Consider the following 12,358-nt stretch of genomic DNA (forward strand, 5'->3'; position numbering starts at 1 on the left):
TTCCAGAGAAAATCAAACAAGGTAGGAGGCTGGATAATTTAGAGGCATAGTCAAAAGTGATTTTATTACTATAGTTATAAAGTTAGCTCTTATAACAGGGCCATTTAATGACACCTGGACAAAGTTTAGTATTAATGTGAAGGTTCCCAGATCCAAGTGAAGCTACTGGTGAGCTTATGTGTGTGTCCAGTTGCCTACCAGACATCTCAGATTCTGCGTCTTATAAACGCCTCAATTCAACGTATACAGAACAGAACTCATCAGACGCATACACACCCCAACAACCACCAGCCACCAGCTTCTTTGCCTGTGTTCCTATCTCAGTAAATAGTCCTGCTCAGGAAGAAAACCCAGGAAGTAGCCTGGGTGCTCCCTTTCCCTCTCTTTTTTGCTAAGAGAAAACAGAAAATCGAACTGTGGTCCTTACTTCCACTCAAGTAGTTTACATCTGCTTTGAAAGCTAAGACAAAGATGAGACAAATTAAGTCAGTAAAAGATAGAAATTATAGGATAAATATGCAAGACCCTTTGTAATTGCCAATGAATTTTACAAACCACTGGGGCTTAGGATTTCAGGAAAGGGTTCACTCCAGGTGGAGATAGTTTTGAGATGGCCAAGGATGTAGTTGATAGAGAGCACCCTCCACTTGCTCTGATGACCTGTGGTTCACCGGTACATTGTTCCTGATCCTTTTTACCAGGAACACACACACAAAAATGACCCTTTGTTGGTGTCTCTTTCTCTCAGGCAAGGTTGCCATTTGCAGTTTTAATCTTTTCATCTCCTGAGCTTCCCCAAACCACTGCTGTAAATGCCTCTTAAGGTTGCTGTAGCCTGTGTCTGCCTCTCTCATGCTGTTTTTCAGCATCTGAATGCTGTACTGCATTGTTCCAGGTTAGGGTTTAGCGGATACTGATAATGTTTCTTTAATATGCCTTAGTTGTGAAGACACCACCTCCCCTTCCGTGATGCTGTGAAATAGATACATACCTACCTGTGGTTGTCTGTTCTGTCCTTAGGGACTAGCTGAGCCATATTACCACAGTCACTGCTTTAGGGCTGGTTGCATGGCCCCTTGGGAGACCTTACATTAGTTGAGGGTAATTAAAATATTAAAGCACTACTAAATTTTTGAAACATGTGGGACAGCAGCAGATCCGAGTCTTACAACCATAAAGGAAGTTAGATAACACCTATGGATTAATTGTTGTTCAGTTTTTTATTCTATGTGAGCATCATTTTAGAAGAAAGTACTTCCTCGGTTTCCTTCAGAGCACTCTATCCTCTTGTTAGACACACGCCTTGATTTCATTAATCTCCCAGTGTATTGTTCATCCCAAACACTAAAGCCTGCTTCCAGAGCACAGCCACAAGCGTGAAGCAGTCCAGATGATTTTCACAGACTTGGATGATGATTGCACTTCTTGAGTTGAGAAGAACCACTTATCTCTTCAGTTTTTTCTACGATAAGATGCCATGATATTTCTTAATCTTTCTCATAGACCTTTGTCAGCCTTTTTTATGTATTGCTAAAATGTACTTAGACTCCATTCTTTGATGCATTGAAAAGGCAGTAATATCCCACTTATTTATAGTCACCTATCTCAGAAACATCAGCAACACATCTAAGAACCAAAAACTGAGGAATAAAGGCCTCTCAGCCGTTGAAGTTGTTAGAAAACCCATGTAATTTACTCCTAAAACTATTCCTCAGGCCTTCATTCAGAGCCTATTTCTTTACTTAAGGTACCAGTCTAGCACTTGAGATACAGTGTCTCAGCTAGTGAGCAGAAGTACTCTACTAAACATAAACGTGGGACTCCTAAACACAGCTGCTATTTGGAAGCCAATAAGAAGAAAGATTTTAATAAAATGCTGACTGCCACAGTAACTTTTTTGTGTTTAGGCAGTCAAATTTACTTAATTGAGTAGCCCTCAAAACTACCAATATATTTCAGTTCAGTACAGTAAAATTAATAGCCAAACTTCAATAGTGGTGCACATGGTAATGACCCTGAGTCATTAGAAAAGAATAAATTGTGTTCAGAAGAGAATATAATTCTTAAAAGACTTACATCAAAAATATTTTAAAATTTTAAAATGTTTGGTACTTGAAGGGTTACCTTTAATTATCAAGAAAATTCAGTTTTTTAGGTTGTAAGAAAGCTCAATGCACATTCCTGAGCTCTGCATTATTTTTATTGAAGCATGTTTTATGTGATTGGCTGACAATAACAGTAACTGATATTGGTATAAACTTTGTAGGTTTTCCTTTGCAGCAATCCTAAGGGTAGATGGGACAGGTGCTCAACTAAGACCCAAAATGGTTAAGTGTTTTGGCCAAGGTCACACAACTAAGGGGCAGACTAGTCTCACGGTAATACTTCCTATAACACATGTTATGCTGTTGGTCCCACCTGATAGACATAGCCACAAGGTACCTCCTGGAGGGGTCCTTCAACTGGGGCCTTCTGACTTCTCCATGAGCACCAAAGTCTGCAGCTGCATGAGGACTTTGTTAAGCTCCCGTGTACATCTCGTTGAGTCCAAGAGTTGGAAATGACTTAACCATAACTAACCCAAGGGAGTCACTGGTGTCTCCCCTGTTCTGAAGGAAGGAGATAATATTGGCCATCCTCACACAGCAGGGGGAGCTTCTTCCTGTTGACCTTCCAGATGTTACTTTTTTAAAACTTTTTACTGAAGGACACTATATACAGACAGAAAAATATACATATCATTAGTATACTGCTCAATGAGTTTTTTTCTAGTTCCTTTTGGTCTTTTCTTCCCTTTGTTAGGTTTTGGCCCCATTGCCTGCATGTACTTTAAAGTTTACCATCCCCATGCACCTGTTACGATACTTCTGTAATAATCTTTTTTCTTGGTTTATTCATAATTCAATGATCAGTTTCAAGTTTGAGATAGGCATTTTCTAAGACATTTCTAGTCTTTCTAATCCATAGTCTAATGTAGGCCCTTTCAGATACCTGTGGCACCACTGAATAAAACTGCTTTCTTGCTAGTTGTGAAAATAAAAACACAGTGTAACCTTTCTCTCATAAAGCAGTTTAAATAACAGATTTGACTAGTAGTTTCTTGGTTTTATTTTGTTTTGTATTTAGATATGTTTCAGCAACTTTATTCACCACTTGGTCTTAAAATTTTCCCTGAGTCAGGAACAGAGAAACTAAAATTGAGCACCTGCTCTTTTGTGCTTTGTGCTTTATGTATGTTATCTAATATCTCACAACAATCCTTTGAAATATTGATATTCAGTTCCAACTTACAAATGAGGAAACGAAGGTTCAGAGAGGTTAAGTAATTTGCCTAAGATCCTGTAGATAGTAAATGTCAGAGCTGGAAGTAGAATATAGGTTTTCCTATTCCACAATCTGTGCTCTTGCCACTAAAACCACACTGCTTGAGAGGCCAGAGGAGGGTAGGAAAGCAGGAGGCTGACGTAGGCTATCTGCGGTTAGCTTGCCTATAAAGGCACCTCATGACTAGGAGATAAAGTCAAAGATTAAAGAAAAGAAGAATTAGCTGGAAGACATTATCAAACAACATCTGTTCAACACACATTTATTAAGCTGCTCTTAGTGCTCTGCCACAACATAAAAAGTCAGATAATAGTCTCCTGAGGAATTACAATCCAGCGAGAGAGAGATTGAGAAGTTGTATAAAACTCTGGAAAATTGGAGCACTCCCACTGCCTGGGCTTAGTAAAACACACATCCAGAAACACAAAGCAGCTCTGAAAACACTTGGCTGTCTAAGCAGAAATTGCCTTTAGCCTGTCTTGAAGCTTGTATCATCCTTTCCCACCATCCCCACTATCCAGGTTAAACTCTAAGAGTTGTACTGGCTAACTTATGGAAATAGTTGAGAAGGGTTCTTTAATGTAGAATGACTTCCTGTGGATTGTTGTAAAATGTTTATTGAAGGTCTAGGAGAATGTAAAGAGTGAAGTTTAACTGAAGACATAATACTACTACCTTGCATTGACAGAGCCTTACAGTTTACAATGTGATTTCGTATCTATTTCCTCACTTACAAGCTAGGAATCAGGAAATTGCTTGTCATTGCATCCTTCATTGTGTCTGAAATGTGAAATTATTGATCTCTATACCTCCATTCCCCAGGAAAGGGTTGTAGAAAGATTCCTGCATTACTGTTTGCAGAATTATAAAGTCCAGCCAATTGATCATGCTGAGACACCATGTTAAAACTGTAATTTCTCTAAGTATTTCTAAACTAAAATTTGTGATATAGTGTGTCTGAATTTTTGTCAGTGTTGTGGACTTATAAACCAATAAACAGGGATACCCAGGCCTAAAACAAAGATATGTTGACCAATTGGAGTTATTAATGTGGCCAAATTTTATTTTTTGAAAAAAGAAATTTCTTTTTAGAGATATTTTTTCTCTCTGAGATAAAAATTATTTGTGAATGATCACTTAAAAAGTATGAAGGATGTTGTCATTAAAAATTGAGAATATAACAGAGCTGGCCTTATATTTTTACTAGGTAAATACTCCTCATTTATTGAATCAAAAGTATATGGGCACTCAGAAGCAGTTTTGGCCAAAGTGTTCACTCTTTACAACATGAGTGACATCTGGTGAATTTTATAATGTAAAAATGGTTCTTTGGAAAATGACCATACTAATTCCTTCTTTCTCTTTGTCTGTCTAGTGAGAACCCATCGGAGGCAATAGCAGTAGATTCTAACAATCAGTCCAAGTCCCCACTGGAGAAGTTTATGGTGAAGCTGTGCACTCATCATCAGAAGCAGTTCATTCGTGTTCTGAACGATCTGTACACTGAATCTCAGCCAGGCACTGAGGACCTGCGACCTTCTCATTCTGGAGCAATGGATGCATCCACTTGCAATGCTGGCTGTGCCCAGTTAGGCACCAAACATAAGGAAAAGGATGCTGTGTGTCTCAATATGAAGTCTTCTGCTTCTGCAGATTTGTTCATAGACTCATCAAGTTCTCGTAGCCCTCTACACTTGATAGAACAGGCCCTGAAGGAGCCTCCTCCTGAGACAAACTCTGTAGATGGAAGAGAGAATGCCTTGACTATTGTCCAGAAAGATTCCTCTGAACTTCCAACCACTAAACCTAATTCTGGTAGTTCAGTGGATAGTTCTACTCTGGGATACCTCACTGCATCTAATTCTTCCTCATTAAACTTCCACCACATCTCTAAGAGCTTGGAGGGGCAAACCACTGGACAGGTGCAAGACGCAAATGTGAAAATATGTGAGGATGGTAAAGACCATATGCAGAGTTCAGCTTTTGTAGAAAGTGTAATTGCAGTAAAAGTGGCAGCTGAGAATAGTGAGGAGAGCAACAGCTGTATTGTTTCTCAAAGAAATTCATTCAGAGCTTTATCAGAAGAGGCTTGGGACTCAGGGTTTATGGGGAATTCACCTAGAACTGCTGACAAAGAGAATACTTTACAGTGTGGCTCGAAAACACCTTTGCGCCAGGATTTAGAGGCAAGTGAACAAGATTCAAGGCCAAAGCAAGAGAACCATCTTCACTCACTAGGAAGAAATAAGGTGGGTTACCATTTACATCCCAGTGATAAGGGCCAGTTTGATCATTCCAAAGATGGTTGGTTAGCCCCCAGCCCCATGCCAGCTGTACACAAAGCATCTAATGGACATTCGCGAACCAAGATGATATCAACCTCCATTAAGACAGCTCGGAAAAGTAAAAGAGCATCAGGGTTGAGGATAAATGATTATGATAACCAATGCGATGTCGTTTATATCAGTCAGCCAATAACAGAATGCCACTTTGAGAATCAAAGATCGATATTATCTTCTCGGAAAACAGCCAGAAAGAGTACTCGAGGATACTTTTTCAATGGTGATTGTTGTGAGCTGCCAACTGTTCGCACACTGGCCAGAAATTTACACTCCCAAGAAAAAGCAAGCTGCTCAACACTGGCGTCAGAGTCAGTGGTCACTCCCAAGCAGACCCTTATAATTTCAGCCCCTAGACCAACAGTAGATGTGCCACATCCCAGAGAAGACGACCCTGAAGAACTTAGGAAAGAAATAACCTCCCTCAAGGAAGGAGGCAGAGATGTTTCTTCTGAAAAGGAATCACAAGAGCCTGAAGTTTGCCCCATGATGAATAAACCGAATCTGAGCAGCTCCCCCAGGTCAAAGGAAATGACAGCCTCCAGCCTGGTGGGGCCTCTCCCTGCTCATCCTCCTGAAGAGGACATGCCAGAAGGCAGCTCCATGGTCTCAGCTCCCACAGCGGGTGGGATATCTTCCCCTGAACGAGACCAACAACCAGTTGAACTGCTGGATACAAAGGAGATGAGTGTACCCGAAGACTGTCACCTGGTTCCCTCTACTGAGAGCGTTCCTGAGGGAGGCAGTGAAGATGTTGTTTCTAGGCCTTGTTCTTCTCCTGAAATAGTCAGTAGAGAAGAAGGTCATCTGTGCTCAGAAAATCAAAGTCCACCAGTCTGCTCGGAGCCTCCCATGAGCCTGGGAAAGGCTGAGGACAACCAAAGCATCAGTACTGAGGCCGAGACTGAAGACACTCAGGAGCTAGACACTGACCCACTCATGAAGGAAAGCAACACTTTTACTAATGAAAACCCCAGTGAATTTGAGGAAAGTGAGGCAGCAGGTGGTACAGGAAAATTAGAGGGAGAGGGCAGTGATGTAAAACATCCTTCAGAAAAAGATATGTGTGATCAAAACATTGACTCACCTGAAGAGAATTTGGACAAGAAGAAAAAAGGTAAAAAATTCCCTGAGGCCTCTGATAGGTGCCTAAGAAGTCAACTTTCAGATTCTTCCTCTGCCGATAGGTGCCTAAGAAATCAAAGTTCAGATTCTTCCTCTGCTTGTCCTGAGATCAAGGTTTCTAAAAATCCTGGTGCAAAACGTTCTAGAAAAGAAGGGTACCCTGGTGGGACAACACCTGAGGGCTTTCTGACTGACACTTTCCATACAAAAGCTCTGGAGGATGCTGAAAACCCAAATGTCGATGAAAATCCCTCTAAGAAAGATGCTGAGCAGGAGGGCGAAGGAGGTGGGATCATCACCAGGCAGACTTTTAAAAACATGCTGGCAAAGGAAGTCAAGGGAGAAGGAGGAGATATTTTCCCCAGCAGTGATCCCATAACCCCAGTTGGCCAGCCCCTGCCTGGAGAGAAACTGGAAACTACTTCTGCTTGTCCTGAAATCAAAGTTTCTAAAAATCCTGGTGCAAAACGTTCTAAAAAGGAAGGGTACCCTGGTGGGACAACATCTGAGGGCTTTCTGACTGACGGTTTCCATACAAAAACTCTGGAGGATGCCGAAAACTCAAATGTCAGTGAAAATTCCTCTGAGAAAGATGCTGAACAGGAGAGCGAGGGAGGTGGAATCATCACTAGGCAGACTTTTAAAAACATGCTGGCAAAAGAAGTCAAGGGAGAAGAGGGAGTTATTTTCCCCAGCAGTGATCTCTTAACCACAGTTGGCCAGTCCCTGCCTGGAGAGAGACTGGAAATCTATGTTCAGTCTAAGATAGGTGAGAAAAGTGCTCATGACTCCTCAGGTAGTATTCCTTGTACTTTCCCAGAACAATCAAAAGAGAAGCCAGGACCTGTTCCTGCACAAGATATCAAGGAGGATGTAAATGGAGTGGACAGTGCAAACACCCAGCATAAAGATGATGATGATACTGATGTGCCATCTAGCACACTTGGGTTGTCAAGTAGTGGAAGTGGTGATGCTACTGAGCCCCCAAAATGGGTACCAAGGCTTACAAGACTGACCTCTTCAATCTACAACCTAAGACATGCTCATTCTCTAGACTCTTTGGATGCTACAAAAGTGACTTCCGAAAAGGAAGCAGCACACGGAAACTCAATGCCAAAGGAAAATGAAGCTTCAGAGAGTGGAGATCCCTTAGACAAGGATGATGTGGACACAGTGGTAGATGACCAGCCAAAGTTTGTAGAATGGTGTGCTGAGGAGGAGAACCAAGAGCTTATTGCTAACTTCAATGCCCAATACATGAAAGTTCAGAAAGGCTGGATCCAGTTGGAAAAAGAAGCCCAGCCAACACCAAGAGCAAGGAACAAGTCAGATAAACTAAAGGAGATTTGGAAAAGCAAGAAAAGGTCACGGAAATGTAGGGGTTCCCTGGATGGTCAAAAGTTTTCTCCTGTTCAGATGCTGTTTATGACAAACTTTAAATTATCTAATGTTTGTAAATGGTTCTTAGAGACAACTGAAACCCGGTCTCTGGTAATCGTGAAGAAGCTCAATACTCGTCTTCCAGGAGACATCCCCCCTGTCAAGCATCCTCTTCAGAAGTACTCTCCTTCCAGCCTGTACCCCAGTTCGCTACAGGCTGAACGCTTGAAAAAACACTTGAAGAAATTTCCGGGAGCTACTCCTGCTAGGAACAATTGGAAAACGCAGAAGCTCTGGGCTAAATTTCGAGAGAATCCTGACCAAGTGGATCCAGAGAATGGCAGTGACATCAGCCTCAGCCCCAATTCTGAAGACAGCATAGGGGACGTCAGGGAAGGTAGAAATAGCCATCCTCCCACAAACTCACCTACTCCAGCCAGTACCCGGATCCTTAGAAAATATTCCAATATTCGAGGAAAGCTCAGAGCCCAGCAACGTTTGATCAAGAACGAGAAAATGGAAAGCCCGTTTGGTCTAGGTGTGGAAAATAGACCGAGTTGTAAGAGTGTGTGCATCAACCCTCTGATGTCCCCCAAGCTTGCCCTGCAAGTGGATGCAGCTGGGTTTCCCGTTAAGCCCAAGAGTACTGATGGAATGAAGGGAAGGAAAGGGAAGCAGGTGCCTGAAATCTTGCTGAAAGCGGAAGTTCAGAATAAACGCAAGAGAACAGAAGGCAGCAGCACTCTGGACAGGAAGGACAAGGGACCTGCGATGAAAGCCAGCAAAGAAAAGCATATTGATGGATCCACCAAAACCCCTGCCACCAAGAAGCCAGCTGCAAAGGATAGAATAAGCCAACTGCCCAAAAAGTCTTTGAAAGAGAATAAAGTGAAGATCCCTAAAAAGTCCCCTGGGAAGAGCTGCCCTCCCTCCAGGAAAGAAAAAGAGAATACAAATAAAAGATCTACCCAGCCCACAGCCTCAGAGACAGTGACGAAACCTGCAAAGCAAAAGGGGGCAGGTGAATCCTCTTCCAGGCCACAGAAAGCCACAAACAGGAAGCAGAGCAGTGTAAAGACTCGGGCCAGACCCTTGACAAAAACCCCAGAGAACAGTGCAGCCCAGAGAAAGCGAAAGCTGAAGGCAAAGCTGGACTCTTCACACAGCAAACGGAGGCGGCTGGATGCAAAGTGATTGAGAGGGTGGTAGTCAAGAGTAAAACTGTTCTATAGAAGTAACCCTTTATTTTGCATTAACTAAATTCTGCTTTTATAAGCTTATCAAGCCTTTCAAATCTGCAGTTAATGGAGAACGCCACAATTTAAAATGTCAGCAAATGCGTCTCAGATGGAGAAGGGAACTTGCAGAGTCTTTCTCTGAGGCTGAGTAAGGGAAGTTATATATTATATTCTGGTTGTTCCTTGGGTTTTAAACTTGGAACCAAGCAGTTTTAGTTTTTAAAAGTACAGTGCCTTATTTATCCTTTTTGTTTTTAAATTTACAAAAGCTAAAAAGCTGATCTGTGTGATTAAAGGCTTGTATTTTATACTTGATGCACAAGCACTTGTACTGTAGCCAAGAAGACCACCATCATGCACATAAAAGTAGCTTTTCAGCAGCCACCCTGCAGTGTCTGTACATGAACAGATGCTCCTCTTTGCAAACCCCAGCGGTGAACTTCCCTCTCTGTCTTGTTTGTTTAAGTGATATTTGAAAGCTAAACCAAATCATTTTTATAGTATATGAAAATGCAGAGGGAATTTATAATTATTATAAAAGATTAATGTTTCTGTTACCCCTTTTTAAAAAATCATATTCATTGTTGGTCACTTCTCTCACCTTTGATCTTTTGTCATTTGAAAAAATGTATTCTAAATTATGTGCCCATGGGACAAAAGGTGTGTCACAAGGTGTTAATATTGGTTTATGACCTCTAAAAATTATTTACATCCCCCAAATTATTTGCATTACTGATTCTTACCATCCTTTTCATGTTTGGCCTCGCAGGCTTGCTAGCACTCTAACAAGGTTTTCTAGGAAATCTAGGAAAAATCCTAGACTTTTTTTCATCTTGAGCTGCAATTTGACAATTAGGATAAGAGTGACTGTTCTAATTTTCTTTTTTACCCTGAGAACTTCCGTATTCAAAGAAATACAAAATGTTATTTCCACTAATAGAAAAGTTTGAGTGTGTGTGTGCATGTGCATTTGGGTGCATTTGCATGTAGCTGTCAGCCACAAATGTCTCCCAATCCCAGTTCTACAGGAGGAAAGTAAAATTCTTCCTCCTTATGCAGTGTGTGAGGGTATTCATGAGCTGGATAGTTAGCACATGCTGGATGGTGTAAGTGTGGCCCAGGTCTCTATGAGCATCCCTCAAACCACTTTGGCATCAGACTCAGAAAGGTCTAAACAGCACAGAGTTATGTAAAGGTCAAAACAACTTTGCAGTTGGAGGAAGCAGCTCCAGCATTTCATAGTGGGCCCTACACCCAGAGGTGATGTTAGGCTGGTATGTTCCAATGTGAATGTACATGTTTAGAGTGGGTGTCCATTCTGATTGGTTAGCACCATACTAGTAGTTAATGCTTGTAGTATCACTCCTGCCTCTGTCATGTTGGGCTCTGTTCCGTGGCTCAAAAGTGAGAGCTACAGTATTTGCAACTGGTGTTGTTTGCCTTTCCCAAGTGAAGCCTCAGATGGGTGCGTTGGCTTTACCTTGGTGCCCTATAACATTGTTCCATTATAACACAGTGTGTACTCGACATTTCCATTGGGGTATTCTGCAAAAAAGGCTTGGTTGTTAAACCCTCAACCAGTTTCTCTGACATACGCTGTCACTGAAATAGGTTTGTATGAACAGCTGCTATGCTGTGCTTTTTATTAAAAAATTTTCCATTTAGATTGTTTCAGATCTGTTTAGATAAACCCAGATGGACTTTTTCTCATGCATTAGTTCATTCTAATCATGATAAAACAGGCCTTCTGCCCATTCTGTTATTGGTTTGCTGTATATAATGAAAACTTCTGATGATTGGATCGGACTGGAGAAAAGCATTTGATTCATGGGAAATTGAGAATTGTGTTGAATTTCATAGATAGTGAAGCTTATTTTCTTCAATGAAGCCTTGATTTTTTTTTTCCTAATGTTTCCTCTATCCCATGAGTCTCTTTTTTTCTTTTTAATATCTTTGACTTTGGCCATTCAAGAGCTACCTATATTAATGAAACTGCTGAGTGTGTATGTTGGCAACCCTTTCTCAGCATTAAGTTGCACAGAAGCATTAATATGTTTTGAGTAGGTTCATTTAATCTTTAAAAAGTGGTTTTAAAGTTTAAGAAAAAAATCTTTTCAAATAGTCGTCACTGGATATTGTTTTTGTGGTGACTTAAACAGCTGAGGTTTGCCGATGTCAGGTGTGCTGATTCCTGTACGTACGTTCAAGGTGCCCCTTAGCTGCATATAGACTACCTTGGAAGGGTGCTTGGGTTAGGTCAGGGAGAGGTGTGAGACAGTAAGCGGGTGGAACTTTTCCAGTTTCAGGTTTATAATTCATTCCATTACTTTTCTAAGTTCTTTTTCATTTTTAAAAGCTTATTTCAAGATAATAGCCTTCTCTCCCATTCTAGGCAGCATTTGAGAAAAGATATTAATGTGTATGTATTTATTTTATACATCTAACAATGCAATGGGTCATCTTTAAAATGAACTTACACTTTATAGTAGTGACTACATTTACATAGACTGGGATTCTACATAATTAGGACACTTAAAAGTTTAGAATTATTTTTAATGTGTTGAATCTCATTTTTGCTGATTCAGTTAATTTTGCTAATAGACGAAAAAAAAAGAAAAACTTGAGGGCCAACTCTAGAAGGCCTTTTTATACTTACAGCAGATGTTGGCAAACATGTCTGCATGTTGAGTACCTCCAAGCCCAGGCTTGGTATAGGCTCAAGTCTCCCCTTGTTTTCTGTCTCTTGAGAAGACCTGCTTCCTATAGCCATCTTCACAGTATGACTTGCCGCCAGATGCAAAGGCAGTGTATCCCACATTCTGGATTCCAAATCAGAAAGGACTTCTTCTCCTGGGCCTATACTCAGTGAAGTGACTGTCCCAATGTTGGAGCTGAAGTTGATGACCAGAGGACACTGGTATTACCTCTGAGCTTCTGGAGGAGCTGGAAGAT

At 41.1% G+C, this 12,358-nt stretch overlaps 1 protein-coding gene across 8 annotated transcripts in view; it reads left to right on the forward strand.

The window, feature by feature from the left end:
• LCOR (ligand dependent nuclear receptor corepressor) overlaps positions 1 to 11,070 on the forward strand; it is a 126,351-nt gene extending 115,281 nt beyond the window's left edge. For all 8 annotated transcript variants that reach the window (XM_058543642.1, XM_058543644.1, XM_058543648.1 and 5 more), the window contains one exon: positions 4,700 to 11,070. In XM_058543642.1, the coding sequence (XP_058399625.1) occupies positions 4,700 to 9,362 (4,663 nt within the window). In that variant the 3' untranslated portion in view covers positions 9,363 to 11,070. The remainder of the gene's footprint in view (positions 1 to 4,699) is intronic.
• Positions 11,071 to 12,358: the final 1,288 nt, after the last annotated feature.

This window comes from Diceros bicornis, chromosome 6, assembly GCF_020826845.1.
Source record: "Diceros bicornis minor isolate mBicDic1 chromosome 6, mDicBic1.mat.cur, whole genome shotgun sequence".
NCBI classification, from domain to species: Eukaryota; Metazoa; Chordata; class Mammalia; order Perissodactyla; family Rhinocerotidae; genus Diceros; species Diceros bicornis.